The sequence below is a fragment of the Dendrobates tinctorius genome, unplaced genomic scaffold (genome assembly GCF_039654945.1).
Source record: "Dendrobates tinctorius isolate UK_male_01 unplaced genomic scaffold, ASM3965494v1 ptg000086l, whole genome shotgun sequence".
Lineage (NCBI taxonomy): Eukaryota > Metazoa > Chordata > Amphibia > Anura > Dendrobatidae > Dendrobates > Dendrobates tinctorius.
Window position 1 is genome coordinate 33,036,877 of NW_027361754.1, and position 16,367 is coordinate 33,053,243.

The following is a 16,367-nucleotide window of genomic DNA, read 5'->3' on the forward strand; positions in this document are numbered from 1 at the left end:
TCTCTAAAGCAAGATTTGTGGCGATCAACTGACCACAAGGCCAATTTCAATATAAAAAGTGTAACATATTATTAATGCTTGATAATAGTAAAACAATAGTTTCTTGCTTAATTATCCCTAATAAGAAAGTTTTGAAAGTTTTGAAAGTTTCTAACTGTTGCCATTTTTTATGCATTTAAAAAACTTAATACATTTAGATTTTTTTTTTTCTTTGAATTGATCTTTAAAGTTCAGAGTATTTTCAGCTAACACCTGTTATATATCAGATTAATTTACATTTATTATTAAATAATATCAATGTCAAAAGCACATCACTATACAGTATATAGAGATAAGCAAATCTCAAAAAATTCCTGTTCTTGAATTGATCGTCCAGAATGCAACTCACAACTTTTTCCTGCAGATTATTACGTCTACCTCTATGCATATATGTATATCACTCCCCGTATAAATGGCATTTATGCTGTCAGATTACTTCAGACATTGGATTATACAGGCAAGACTAATGCTAAAGCTTTTCATGCTTGCTGCCAGTAAGACCACATAGTCGCCAAAGTGACGGTATAAGCCAGCACTGCCACCAAATACACACGGAAGAGAAGGACGTCCAGGACGTATCCCACTTGCAGCCATTCCTTGGCTATGTCGCGGTATTCATCTCTCTTCTCCAGATACTGTCGAATGGATGCGATCTCATGGAGGATGCTGTCCACCACAACTGAGCTCTCCTTTGTCGGTAGAATGGCTCCTATTGAACTCTCATAATCTTTTGTGTTTTCTGAGTTGTATTGAGCCAATTTAGCTGCAAGGAAATAATTCCAATCAGAGCAACATTTGGTAAAAATAAATGTATCTCCTCGTCTTAAGAAAAAAAAATTCAACAATTAACTAAGGCTGAAACCTATTAAATAATTGCTAAATTCTATTCTTTACCATGGCCCCATAGATGAGGTGTGAGTGGATTTTTCCTATTTTAAACCCACAAACAGATTAGTCCTAGAACTAGACTAGAACCGTTGTTACTCGACTCAGAGATATCTCAAGAATCCGCAGTCTGCCAATTACGTCAGGTCCACTGAACCAATCTGTGCCCAATGTCTTTCCTACTTATCGAGGTTCTTACCTTTCCTGGTCCTGTCTGTGATGATAATGATACTGCTGAAAATTCTTCTAAGAGAACAGGAAGTGTGAGCCGGTGTAAAAATGGCAACATTTATGATGGGGTTTTTTCGGAAAGATAGTAATATGGAAAAATTGAAAAAAAAAAACATTTTCAAAAATAAAAAAATAAATTTAACATAAAAACCTGATTTAAGCAATAGGCCGTCAGATCAATAGTAATATGTATGGCTCATACTTTATGTTCTGTAAGAAAGTTTTTCAGCAGTTTCACTAACATCACAGACAGGAGAAAAATGAAAAAACTATTAGTCAAAATGCTATATATATATGAAGACAATAATAACTGGCACAAATAATCCCCTTATATTGCATGTGCATATAGAAACTTAACAGTGAAGGGGAAAAAATTGCAGCCAAAAAGTATGTATAGCAGAACTACCTGGAGATCAAATGAGTGGTGACTCCCCACCCCGACACGCGTTTCACCGCTGGCTTCTTCCGGGGGACTGATAACACCCCTATATACAGTAGATAACACAGGATCTACCATTTACAATAGCTGATGTCACAGCTCACCTCCTCCAACACAATGACTGATAACACCACTATATGCAGTAGATAACACAGGATCCACCATTCATAATAGATGATGTCACAGCTCACCTCCTCCTGTACAATGACTGATAACCCCTCTCTATACAGTATATAACACAAGATCCACCATTCACAATAGGAGATGTGTAAGGAGGTGGCAGGGTCCTTCAGGTGTCTTTCCCCTCATTTATTAATATTAGTGTTATGTGCTGTATTGTTTATGTACTGTATTGTGATGTATTTAATATATGCAGAAGTAGGGATAGTATAGAGGTTAGTATAGGAAAATAGTGGGGTTAGATTAGTGGGGCACATTAGAGATAGGGAATAGGATTACTAGCTTAGTATAAGTTAGCATAGGGGTTTCCCTGTTGGGAGGGGCTACAGAGCAGTGAACAGTGAGAAAGTACAGTCTGCCAGCCATGGGGATAAGGCTGCTGTGGCAGGAAATGGCCCCAGGCTGAGGAACATGCAGTGGTCACCAACTAGAACAGAGACCAACCCGGAGAGGATCCGGGGTCTTCGACAGGGGCAAGTGAAGCTGAGATGGTGAACCTGGCATCTTTTCCTATTGAAGCTAGACCAGGGAATGGTGGGAAGCTGGTTGGCATGGAGTACGAATGGGACAGGGATTGTCCATAAGTGGGACATGGATTGTCTAGGAGTGGAACAGAGATTGTCCTGAAACAAGGCAGGGATTGCCGGAAGGAGAGAGCGACTGCAAGAGAAAAAGGGAAAGCTGAGGAGATGCCACTCTGTGTAGATGCCCTGCTGCTCAGTAAAATTGAATCATTGGAAAAAGATATTAACTCTGAAGTGGTTTGTGAAGTTCATGGATGCGGAACCGGAGCGATTGCAGCGAAGAGGACACTGGCAGTGAATATTAGTGTTCTGCTGCACATGTTGTACATGCAGTGGGAAAGACATTATATCTCATCTGTGTGGTGCCAGGGTGTGGCCAGTTGCCACGACTAGTGTTGAGCGACTTTTGTTTTTTTAGGGTCGAGTTTCGTTTCATGAAACCCAACTTTTCCAAAAGTCGGGTCGAGCAAAATCGGCCGACTATAGGGAAAAGTCGGGGTCGTCCCGAAACACGAAACCCAATGTAAGTCAATGGAGAATTAAAGTCGGCAGTGAGAGGAGGACAGGAAACACACCAACAGTGCCCATTTGAATGCCAAAAGCATAAATTCTTGTTACTGAAGCTTGTCAACCTTAATTAACTTCATAATACTAGTTACGCACTGAAAAATGGGGGTTATTTGGCTACAGTTGTGGGGGGGGAGCTGGCTCCAGGTTTTCGTGGGCCCAGGGCCAAAGAGCGCCCCTTTAACACATACCACAACTCATGATGCTCCGATACGGCAGAGAAAAAGCAGTATAGTACAATGAAAAATACTTCACTTCTTACATCTCATGACTGATATCCATTTTAAATTCTCCATTACCTCCAAAAACGGACAGTATATAACTCCATACAGTATTATGGCCAGCGCTTAGTGCGCTATACAGAGTAATGAGGCCCATATATTTCTCCATACGGAATCATTATTCCCATATAATGTTTCAAACCGTATATGATGAGCTCCACATAATGCTACAGTATATGTTGGTCCCAATGGATGAAGCTCCACTGTCTTATGGTCCCAAATAATGCTCCATATATAATGGGCCCCATTTCTACTGCTCTAGTGTATAATGGGCCCTGTAAATGCTGCTCCAGTGTCTGATGTCCACCTTTGGAATGCTCCAGTGTATGGTGGGCCCCATATATCATTCACCAGAGTATAGTGCTCCCCAAAAATTGCTGTCCCAACATTGAAAACAATTACATAAGTCTCCTTGCTAGGGAATCCCTGCACTACTCTGAACTCCTTGTCGTCACCATCTTCCATCTCACTGCACTTGGCTGTTTAGGCCCTCCCACCGGCAGAGACACTTTTGCGTACGATGCGGTGCCCTGTGCCAGTGCCATCGCCCATGAGTATGCCCCCCAACCTGCTCAAGGAACCTGCACTTTCATCTGCACCTTCCTCTTTGTCACCGTATAAGGTGGTATAGTATGCGGGAAGGGGAACCTGAGTTTCCTCTGGGTCAGATTCTGGCTGTGTAGAGTGCAAGGGGAATGTAGTGGTCTGGGTCAATGTACCAGCAGCATCATCCAGCAGTGGCTGGGCGCCAGTGCACTTGTGGCGTTCCCAAGAGTACGGTCGCCACTGTGGCATTGCCTTCCTGCTAGGGAGTGTGTTGTCAAGCTCGGGAGCAACGAAGGATCTCTCTAGCAGTGAAACCAACACACAACACATTTCCCACTCCAGGCCAGCAGGGAGACCTCTGAACCTGACTGCTGAGGAGCTGCTCTCTGTGGTCGGGAGGAGGTAAGTTAGGGCACTCTGTGCAGGGAAGGGGAAGTGTGTGGACATGAGAAGGGGAGCTGGAGGATGAGCAGAGTTAAGGCTCACTCCTAGCTGGAGCGCATGGTCCGGATTCCGGTCTCCGAGTTTGTAGGGACACTGACGTTCCTGCAGCAGAAACCGGGGGAAGTAGCAGCTATAAATGCTCTGTACCCAACTAAGGCTCGGAGGCCCCAGCATCGACATGTGCGAGGCAGAAGGAAAAGGCTAAAGCTGTCTGCCATACAAGTAAAGTCTGAGGAACATCTGTTAGACAGGAGGCGTTTCAGTGAACCACGGTCCTGTGAGTGCTTCCCCCACAAGCGCTAGAAAGGAGACGTTCAGGAAGGTACATGTTGGCGGAGTGTTGGAAGGGAGCTTTCCATTCCTGTCCCAGAGGTTGGCAGAGGTCCTGACCCGGAGGACACAGCATGGAGGCAGGCATCTGTGTAACCTGCAGACTGTGAGTAAAGCTTTGGAGCTGCACGCTCTGGTGTCCTACTGTTATTCCAGCACCGCTACATCAGGGTACCAGCACCTAGACCCCCTGTGCCTTTCCCCCATTACTACATCTACACTCCCCTGGGACTCCAGCTCCACCTGTGGGGAGCTTCACCATCTTTGCTGCACAACACCATCAGTCCCAGAGGATCTGCATGCAGCGTCGGCCTAACATCTATGTTGCCGAACACCACAGGTGGCGTCAAACTATCTATATAAACTCTTTACCAATACACCACGCCATTTACATGGGCGCCCAGGGCCACCGTCCGGGTCACCGCTGCTGTGACACATCCCACTGACACCGGCCCGGTACCAAGTACCCCACAGCCCTGGGAGGGCGACCCATATGCCGACTGCTGATCGGGCGGCGTTATTCCCACGAGCCTCCAAACAGCGTCCCTGAAGGCAAAGTTTTTGTTTCCGGGGGCAGTATGATTGCAAAGCTGAACCTTAAAGCAATGTCCAAAAGGGCACCACCAGGAGTGGAGCCTGTGGCTTAATTGGACTGCACCCGGGAAATCACTACCATGAAAGCTACAGAAAAGATGGACAGATTGCAAGCTTTGTCGATTCTGTGTGTGGTGTGGTATGTCCGTTTGTAGTTGTGCTAGCGATTTCTCAGCTTTATTCCGCTAACGACCGAGACTCCGGCATGGCACCGCGGTACGCGTCAAGCTTACTAGAGTGATACGCGAGGCTGTGGCACGTGAGATCGAGCAATAACAGGTCTAGCATTCCAGTACATGTCCGGGGCTGCGTGCACGCTACACTGAAAGGACCAGTTTTTGTCGCTTACAGGTGCAGATAACCTACTGAACTCCGTTAGTGATGGGGATCTGGGATTCAGATTATTCCCCGCGAACAATGATTTCCCAGTAAGTTCAGGTCAACCGCAATTCCGGAGTTAGGCCTAACCGTCATTCCTGAAAAAATTACGTGTCCAAACCACAGGTGCTGTAGCTTGCTTAACAGCTCGGCAGCCGTTCTCAGGCCCAGTATGGATTCAACAACATTGTAGAAAGTTGATAAAGGGTACAGTTTCACCGGATAACATGTATATATGTAGCCTAGTTTACACATTAAAAATATATGTCTATAGATCAGGAGGCAGACTCAGATGTTCTCAGGCCCAGTATGGATTTGACCAGATTGTACAAAGTTGAGAAAGGGTACTTTATCACTGGATAGCAGGTATATATAGCATAGTTTAAACATGTAAAATCTCCGTGTTCTCAGTATGGATTACACAGCAATCTAAAAAGTGGAAAAAAGGAAATGCATTTGAGGCGTACACAACTATATACTTTTGGTGTTATTTTTAAATCTTCATATATATTTCTGTCTCAGTAATACAGTCCAGCCTCTCCGCAATAGGAAATGAGATGCATACAATTAGTGACATAAAGGCTATTGATTGCAGAAATCTAGGAATTATTATTCACGGGAAAAACTTCCGTCACAATTCTCATAGGCGATGCTGACCCTCAATTAATTTGTGTGTTGAGACAGTGAAAATATTTTTTTGTGAATAAAGTCTTGCTGTATCGCACTTCCATTGATTCCATCACTGTTACTCATCTCAATCCAATTTTTATCACAGGGAGCGATGTAAACATGGTGCTTACTGGCTATCATGATCTGTCACGTAACTTTGGAGTGCAAAAGACAGAAGCCACAGGCCGTAGGCGATTCTATTTGATTGGCATGAGAGGGCACATTTTGAAATGTGCGCCGGAATGTCACACGTTTGTGAGTAGGAAAACTGTGAAAGCTGATGATAAACCACCACTGCATGTAGTTGTGAGTCGACGTCCATAAGAAATGGAAGCCACTGATCATCTGGAGCTAGAGCCCGGCCAGCAGGACAGGGCATAGCTACATATTAACCATCATCTTTCAGTTCAATCAATTTGTAGTGGCAGTCCCAGTGAAGGATTTGACAGCCCAGACTACACAGCGGAGGAGCAGGGAGAGGTAAACATTGCAAATGCTGGGGCCCTGCCCAAGCAAGGGGGGCACACGTGGGCGTCGGTACTGGCACTGGGCCCCTCATAGTATGGTGGTGTGTCTGACGGCGGGTGTGCACCACCACTGTCAGAGACACTTGATTGCACTATGAGGGACCCTATGCCAGTGCCCGCGCCCAAGAGTCGGCCTACCCACCTGTCCAGGGCAACGGCACTCGCACGGTTTTGTGCGCTAGGTGGTGACCCCGGCCATGGGGGGAGGCCGCCCACTTAGGGAGGTTTACAAAGTGGCATATGTAGATGTGGGTCATTCAGCTGCTGCAAAAGGCGAAATAGGTCAAGTTCGCGGAATAGGAGGAGGACCAAAGCAAGCCATTTTTCTGGCAACCTATGTGTCATCAAGGGAAGGTGGGACAAAATCCTTGGAAACCCATGCATGGTTCATTTTAATGAAGGTTAGATCATCCACATTTTGGGTTAACAGACGGGTCCTTTTTTCTGTCAGGACTGATCCAGCTGCACTGAAGACTCTTTCCGATAGCACACTAGCAGCTGGGCAAGCGAGTTCCTGTAAGGCATATTGTGCCAATTCAGGCCAGGTGTCCAGTTTAGCGGCCCAATAGTCATAGGGGAATGACCTGTGCGGGAGAACATCGATATGGGAGGAAAAGTAGTTGTTAACCATAGTTGACAACTGCTGTCTCTTGTCACTTTCCATCGGTGCAGTATTACCAGTTATGTGAGCGGTCCGTGAAAAATCAGTCCACAACATTGTCATGAAACCCCTGTCTCCAACGCCACTTCTGCTGTGTGCACCACGAACACCTCTGCCAAGCTGCCCCCGGCCCGTACTGCTCATGTGAGAACCATCACCGCTGCTGTGTGCTGGGAATGCCTCAACCAACCGGTTAACCAGAGTTGCTTGTTTAGTAGCCAATATCAGGTCAAGGTTCTCCTGTGGCATGATGTTTTGTAATTTGCCTTTATAGCGTGGATCCAGGATGCTGGCCAACCAGTAGTCGTCATCGTTCATCATTTTGGCAATGCGTGGGTCCCTTTTTAGGATCTGCAAGGCATAATCTGACATGTGGGCCAATGTTCCCGGTGTCAATGATGCACTGCGAGTGCTGGGTGGAGGAGCACTTTCTGGCAAATCCGAATCCCTCCAGTCACGCACAAACCCTGTACCAGACCTTGCCACGCCAACATTTTCACTTGCCCCACGAGATGCATCCTCCTCCCCTAAGTAATGATCCCCATCATCATCCTCCTCCTCTTCTTCCTCCACCTCGTCCAGGAGAGGTCCCTGAGCAGACAATGGCTGAATGTCATCAAGGATTCCCTCCACCTCTTCCTCCTCGTCAACATTGGCTGCAGACGCCTGCTCCTTAAGGTGCGTCAAAGTTTGCATGAGCAGACGCATAAGTGGGATGCTCGTGCTTAGGATGGCGATGTCTGCGCTTACCAGCCGTGTGCATTCCTCAAAACACTGAAGGACTTTACAGAGGTCTTTCAGCTTCGACCACTGCACACCTGTCAACTCCATGTCTGCTCTCAAAGTGCCTGGCCGTGTATCCTCCCACAAATGCATTATGGCCTGCCTCTGCTCGCACAGCCGCTCAACCATGTGCAGGGTGGAGTTCCACCTTGTTGCAATAATGAGGCGGTTGTTGGGAAGGTGGAGCAATCGCTGCAGCTTCTGCTTACGAATGGAGTGTACAGGCGACCGGCGGATGTGCGCGCACAGTCTTCGCACCTTCTGGAGCAGGGCTGTTAACTCCGGATAATTATTGAGGAAGCACTGCACCACCAGGTTCAAGGTGTGAGCCAAGCAAGGTATGTGGCTGAGTTTTGAAAGGGCTATGGCTGCCACAAAATTACAGCCGTTATCACTAACTACCTTGTCTGCCTCAAGATGTACACTGCCCAGCCATGACTCAGTTTGTCGCTGAAAGTACTTGGCCAACACCTCGGCGGTGTGTCTGTCGCCCAAACACATCATCTGCAACACAGCCTGCTGACGCTTTCCACTAGCTGCTCGATAGGGGGACATCTCGTGTGCTACAGTGGCAGCTGTAGATGGAGTGCTCATACGATTGCGCTCTGTGGACGAGCTTTCGCTTCTGGAGGAGGAGGAGGGTCGAACGCCTACAGCCAACTGTTTCCTATACCGTGGGCTAGGCAGCACTGTCCCACCACCGCTGTCCCCTGTGGACCCTGCATCCACCACATTAACCCAGTGCGCAGTGATGGACACGTAACAGCCCTGGCCATGCCGACTGGACCATGCATCAGTTGTGAGGTGCACCTTTCCACTCACTGACTGCTTGAGTGCATGGACAATGCGGTCTTTCACATGATGGTGGAGGGCTGGGATGGCTTTGTGAGAGAAGAAGTGGCAACTGGGTAGGTCATAGCGTGGTACTGCATAGGCCATGAGTTCGCGGAAAGCTGCGCTTTCCACCAACCGATAGGCCATCATCTCTAACGAGATTAGTTTGGCAATGTGGGCGTTCAAACCCAGTGTACGCGGATGAGAGACTGAGTACTTTCTTGACCTACTCATAGTGTCTGGGAGGGTGAGCTGGACTTGAGAGCTGCATATGGTGGAAGTAGCGGTGGACAGGGCGGACTGAGAGAGGGTTGATGATGGTGATGGAGTTGGTGTTCTTTCTGATGGCCTAGTTTCAGTCTTTCGTTGATATAACAGTGGGATTCCCTGACTGCTGTGGCCTTGCAACGACACCTCAACATTTGCTGCTGTGCTAACCGTTGGCTTTACAGTGGGGGAAACAATGTAGCGTTGCTGACTACCTTCTTTGTGATCAGTTGCACATGTGGTACTTGAGGTTTGGTGTTGAGTCCACGCTTGCAAGTGCATGCTGGTTAAATGTCTAAGCATGCAACTGGTATCCAAATTTTTCAGATTTTTCCCTCGGCTAAAGGTCTTTGCGCACTTCTTACAGATAACCTTGGCCTGATCATGAGGATTTTGTTCAAAAAAGTGCCACACTGCACTCTTCCTACTTTGGCAGACATTTTGCGGCCTAGCACGGTGTGATATTTTGACCCTCTGGACAAGCTGTCCAGCAACTCTTTTGATTTTTGGAACCTGTCTTTGGAGTGCTCCGGGCCTGCCAGATAACAGCTGTTGCGATGTCGATGTCTGCTGTGGATGCTCCTCCTCCTCATCTGAGCTATTGGAAGCAGCACCCTCTTCCCCCAATGGATGCCAATCTGGGTCAACAACTGAGTCATCCATCACCTCCTCTTCAATGTCATGTGCACCTTCCTCTGTGTCACCGTGTATGGTGGTATAGTGTGCGGGAAGGGGCACCTGAGTCTCATCAGGGTCAGAATCTGGCTCTGTACACTGCGAGGACAATGTAGTGCTCTGAGTGAATGTACCAGCAGAATCATCTATCAGTGGCTGTGCATCAGTGCACTCCATGTCAGATTCATCTTCACCTGGGTAATTCACCATTTCACTTGATAATCCAGGCATGGTATGTGAAAACAGCTCCATGGAGTAATCAGTAGTATGGCCTGCATCATCCTTCAATCTTGGTTGGGGTGAAGGACACAAGGAAAGGTGTGGTTCATGAACATGAGCCTCCAATGACGACTCAGTGCTTTTATTTTTTACAACTTCAGAAGAGGAGGCGATAGAGCTGGAGGCTGAGTCAGCAATGTAAGACAAAACTTTTTCCTGAAGCTCTGGCTTTAAAAGCGGTTTGCCAACTCCTAGAAAACTAAGCGTTCGAGGCCTTGTGGAGCCAGACAATGACGCAGGCTCAACATCTCCTGCATTCGGTCCTATTTTGCTTTTGCCACTACCATCAGATCCACCGCCAACACCATCATTACCAGCTGCCAACCCCCGCCCAATTCCACGGCCTCTTCCACCAGCCTTCCTCATTTTTGGTAGAATTGTAGACAAAATCCAACAAACTATATAGTAATGTAAAACAAGGTACAAGGTGTCTATAGGACAGGGGAGATTTTGAATTTCTGCACACACTTGTGGACACTGGACACTTTTGGATTGTGTGAGGCCCACTGAATATCACAGCGCTATGTCACAGGCTCGATGTCACAGGTGTGAAAAATGTCACTAGAGGATAACGGAGATTTTGAATTTCTGCACACACTTGTGGACACTGGACACTTTTGGATTGTGTGAGGCCCACTGAATATCACAGCGCTATGTCACAGGCTCGATGTCGCAGGTGTGAAAAATGTCACTAGAGGATAACGGAGATTTTGAATTTCTGCACACACTTGTGGACACTGGACACTTTTGGATTGTGTGAGGCCCAGTGAATATCACAGCGCTATGTCACAGGCAGAAATTGGCTAGTGTATGACAAACTACAAGGTGTATATAGAATTGGGCAGAATAGGAATCTCCCAAGAGTGTAGGTCTGTAAGAACGGAACAAGTCCTCGACTTATCCTTACAGAGCGACACACAGATAGCTTCACTGTGGCCATGATAACAGCCATTACACGGTACTGAGAGAGGAGCGTGCACGTACACGGCTGTCCGGTGTACGTAAAATTGTCAAGCTCCGTGTTTTTTAAGTATACGGACTGACACACGCTGTCTCTCTATAGTTTTGAATGTGATCAAACAGCAAATATATTTAACCGTTTGAAAGCTAGACAAAACTAGAAGGTGCAGGTCTGTAAGAACGGAACACGTCCTCGACTTATCCTTACAGAGTGACACACAGATAGCTTCACTGTGGCTGTGATAACAGCCGTTACACGGTACTGTGTGAGGAGTCTGCACCGCTGTATGGTGTGAAAAAATGCACGCTCAGTACCTCACCAGGACAAAAAAAAAAAATTGGGATTGCTTTTAAAAAAGCAGTTTGCAGAGCAGTGGGTAAACAGCAATGCAGCCGTCAGGAAGCCTTAGAAGGCAGCCTAACAACCAACACCGCTGATCCAGCAAAATATAGCCTCCACTTGCACTGCACACACAGTGACTGGTGTGTTGTACAGGCAAAATCGCTAGCAGCAGAAGCAGTTTTTGGTGTCTTCTTCCCTGCCTAACGCTCTCCCTACAAAATCAGCAGCAGCAGCTCTCCCTATTCTGAGATCAGCATGAGTAACATGGCGGTCGGCGTGCACGCCCTTTTATACCCCCTGTGACGCCCAAAGCAAGCCAATCACTTGCATGCCCTTCTGAAAGATGGTGGTGACCCCTGCCTATGTCATCACGTTGCCCACAGTGTCCGTGGATCCTGATTGGCTGAAAAAGAGCGCAAAACAAACTTTTGAAACGCGACTTTGGCGCTTAAGTCGCCGACCTTGTGGCCAACCTCATCCTAGGGTCGGGTTTCGTTTCATGAAACCCGACTTTGCCAAAAGTCGGCGACTTTTGAAATTTTTCGACCCGTTTCGCTCAACTCTAGCCACGACTACCACCCTGGCCGCCTTACAGAATTGGTGTAGTCTGCAGGATTGTGATGCCTTAAATGCAGAGGAGGAGCCTTGATAACGGTAAAGATGGTGGCTATTAGAGACTTTAAGATGGCACTGAATACTGATAAGAAAATGGCAGTCAGTGGCGTGAAAGATGGGAGCGGTGCCGCCCATAGTGGGCATCCTAAACGAACAAAGGCATGAAGATGGCAGAAGCAGTGGCCTAAGCTGAGGCCACGTCCCCTAATGACTGGTGCCCGCCCGGGATGGGCGCAGTGAAAGAAGAAGCCCCGACCCCTGCAGCAGATCCCTAAGGAATGGGGGGCCTGAAGCTGCATGGGTGGAGCAGCATGTCGTTCCACAGAGGCATCGGCCAACAGGACTGGGAGCGGTCCGTAGCCCAAGCGAAGTCGGACTCATGCCCTGGAAGCTGGTGGATGGAAGAACTGGAGAATTGGTTCCCCTTTGGTCGGCCGGAAGAGAAGATCACTGGGAGCTGGAACACCGCGGACACGGAGAAGCTGGAATCAGAAGAAGAGATGGAGAAACTGGAAGTCATGGAGAGAGGGAATGTCACGGCCGTGATCCCGAGTTCATGCAGCCGCATTTGAGGACCATTGCAGTCGGCTGCAGTCCCAGTGAGTAGCCCACCTAGTCCCACCTCAGCTCACGCACTGACGCCTGCCCTGCCACGTTCCCAGGTTCCATACCTCCCCGCAGTGCCTACCTGTATGAAACCCTGCCTCCCACAGCAGAAGAGGCCCGGTGGGTAGCAGAAGTAATCGAGGAGAAGAAACAGCGGGAGCGTCGAATCTTAAAGGAGCTGCGCCACCCCAGCGGAGGAACCATGTCTGGCCGGATGACACGCGGCCTAATCAAATACTTCAACCCTACCAGAGGGTACGGGTTCATCCATGAGGCTGAGACCAGGGACAAGGTTTACATTAACACCGGGTCCATTACATCTGATGGTCCTCTACAGGAATGGGACCGAGTGACTTTTATTAAAGAAGAGGGACCCCGGGGACCGTATGCTGTGGCAGTAAAAGTAGTCTCCAGCATCGAGGAGAGACGGGCGTGGGAGGCGCAGTATTGTGTGTGGCCGCCTGCAATGATTGCTACCCCTTCAGCAAGCCAGGGGGCAGCAGCACCCTTAAAGGAAACAGTGGTTGCAGTCAGGTCATGAGAGCAGGAGGCTCCAGGTACTATGAATCAGCCACTGGCAGAGGAAAGAAGTCAGAGGGACAGTGGTGAGTCGTCCTCCAGTGGATCTTCGGGCAACACGTTTATTATTCAGGGCCAGAATGCGGCCCACTATGCTGGTTGATGGCTCTGCATTGATTAAAGTGACCCTTTAAGTGTGTTGTGCTAGTTGCACTAGAGAAAAATATGAGAGACTGTTCCACGTCTCCTGAAGGGCAAGGAGCTCTGGACAGCACCAGGATTGGGTGTCAGTGGTGACCAGTACTGTCACAGTTGAAGAACTTTTTTTTTTGTTCCTCTCCAAGTTTTCTTTGCGCACGGTTGCGCATCCCCTGCTGGATTACGGGACTAAAGTCCTGAAAGGGTTAATCACCCTTGGAAGAAAATGGACTGTGTGTGACTGCTTTAAGTACTGAACTGTTTTCATCCTGAACTTTTACTGTTTTAACCCTGAACTGTCCCCTGAGAGTATAAAAGCAGTGCACTTGTTTTTAAAGTGACTGAACTCTACTAAAGGAGGGAGGGGGAAAGCCTGGACAGGAGAACCTGAGGAGCGAGCCAGGTCAGGACTATATGGATGGTTGCGGAGTTGACCACTAGGCCAGTGTGTTTGTTGCCATTGTTTTCCTGTGTTTGGATACCCGGAGCAGGACAAAAGACTGGCTCACGAGCCTGGACTATTGTTAGTGAGCACTTTATGTGTACTGATACCAAAAGCAAAGGGACCTGTGTCAGTCGGACCCATGATAAAGGAATTTGAACTCTTTGTTCCAGGGCTCCAACCGAGTGGAGCTGGGGTGACGGTTGACCCACAAGAAGCATTGAACATAGACTGAATGAACTGTAAAAATGTTAAATGTTTTAAAATTTCTAACTGTTTTAGTTACAGGTGCAGCCATGGTCAGGGATGACCATAATTTAGAAGGGAGGTGTGTAAGGAGGTGACCGGGTCCATCAGGTGTCTTCCCCCCTGTGGATACTGTACACCTGTCTTACATGTGGCAACCTGTCATTTGCTAATGTTGGTATAATGTGCTGTATTGTGTATGTACTGTATTGTGATTTATTTAATATGTGCAGAAGTAGGTATAGTATGGAGGCTAGTATAGCAAAATAGTGGGTTTAGATTAGTGGGGCACATTGGAGATAGGGAATAGGATTACTAGCTTAAGATTAGTTAGCATAGGGGTTTTCCTGTTGGGAGGGGCAACAGAGCAGGGCAACACAGAACAGTAAGATATAAGAGGTGACTTCCTGGTTAGGGCTCAGTGCAGTCAGGATGGAGCAGTGAACAGTTAGAAAGGACAGTCTGCCAGCCATGGGGATAAAGCTGCTGTGGCAGGAAGGGGCCCTAGGCAGAGGAACGTGCAGATGGTCACCAGCTAGAACGAGACCAACCTGAAGAGGATCCGAAGTCTATGACCAGAGCAGGTGAAACTGAGATAGCGAACCTGACACTTTTTCCTATTGAAGCTAGACCAGGGAATGGTAGGATGCTGGTGGGCCTAGAGCACAAACGGGACACGGATTGTCCATAAGCGAGACAGGGATTGTCCAGGAGTGGGACAGAGATTGTCCCGAAAAAGGCAAAGAATGCCGGAAGGAGTGAGCGACTGCAAGAGAAACAAGGAAAGCTGAGGATATGCCACTCTGTGTAGATTGTGCTGCAAGTGAGATGGAAGCCTTGCTGCTCAGTAAAGTTGAATCATTGGAAAAAGACCTTGACTCTGAAGTGGTTTGTGACGTTCATAGATGCGGAACCGGAGAGATCGCAGACAAGATGTCTCTGGCAGTAAATGTGAGTGTTCTGCTGCGCACGCTGCACATGCAGCGGGAAACACATTACAGTATATCTCATCTGTGGGGTGCCAGGGTGTGTCACAGCTCACCTCCTCCTCCTGTACAATGGGAACCACTTGGGAACTACAACCTCGAGATTCACCTGCAGCAAAGACCACAAAGTGCCTTTTTTGGGGGTTATGGATAAGAATTAGAGGTATCCATTAGACTTCACACCTGTCTAATTGGGACCAAACCAATTTGAGCATTTCCATCTTCATATATTGCAGCATCGTTCCTGATCGAGTAGTTTGGGATTCACATTAAGCTCTGGAGCTCCTGTATGTAGTTCCTGAAAACTTAAGTATCCTTCCCAAATATTGTTAACACTTTTACAGACACCAGGTCACCTTACCAGTGCTGCTGTTCTCCACCTGTCTGGACATATTAGAACTATGGATGTGAGATGCAGAAAATTTCTTCTTGTCTCGGATACATAGTAAAACCGTAATCTTTTCCAAGACCAGTTTCTTTACCCATTCAGGAACATGAGGCTGAAGATCTTGCTTGTGGACTAGCCGAACAATGAGTATAGTCTCCGTCAGACTGATGACCAACAGTGCCATACAGACCACAAAATATACACCTACGAATATAACAGAAGAGATAAATCACAAATGAAACAAATATATACAGTTGTGCTCAAAAGTTTACATACCCTGGCAGAATTTTTGCTTTCTTGGCCTTTTTTCAGAGAATACGAATGATAACACCAAAACTTTTTCTCCATTCATGGTAAGTAGTTGGGTGAAGCCATTTATTGTCAAACTACTGTGTTTTATCTTTTTAAATAATAATGACAACCCAAAACATCCAAATGACCCTGATCAAAAGTTCACATACCCCATTTCTTAATACCATGTATTGCCCCCTCTAACATCAATGACAGCTTGAAGTCTTCTGTGGCAGTTGTGGATGAGGTTCTTTATTTTCTCAGATGGTAAAGCTGCCCACTCTTCTTGGCAAAAGCCTCCAGTTCCTGTAAATTCCTGGGCTGTCTAGCATGAACTGCGCGCTTGAGATCTCCCTAGAGTGGCTCAATTATATTAAGGTCAGGAGACTCAGATGGTCACTCCAGAATCTTCAATTTGTTCTACTGTAGCCAATGACAGGTCAACTTGGTCTTGTGTTTTTGATCGTTGTCGTGTTGGACCGTCCAAGTAAATCCCATGCGCAGCTTCCAGGCTGATGAGTGCAAATTTGCCTCCAGTATTTGGTGATAAGTTTCTGCATTCATCTTTCCTTCAACTTTGACCAAGTTTCCTGTGCCTTTGTAGCTCACACATCCCCAAAACATGAACGATCCATCTCCA

General features: G+C 47.3%; 1 protein-coding gene across 1 annotated transcript in view; it reads right to left on the minus strand.

Annotated features, from left to right (window-relative positions):
- Positions 1 to 327: 327 nt before the first annotated feature.
- LOC141097830 (5-hydroxytryptamine receptor 3A-like) overlaps positions 328 to 16,367 on the minus strand; it is a 43,369-nt gene continuing 27,329 nt past the window's right edge. Inside the window, exons 7-8 of the mRNA XM_073585293.1 lie at positions 15,410 to 15,640; positions 328 to 802 (exon numbers count right to left, since the gene is read on the minus strand). Coding sequence (XP_073441394.1) covers positions 519 to 802; positions 15,410 to 15,640 — 515 coding nt within the window. The 3' untranslated portion in view covers positions 328 to 518. The remainder of the gene's footprint in view (positions 803 to 15,409; positions 15,641 to 16,367) is intronic.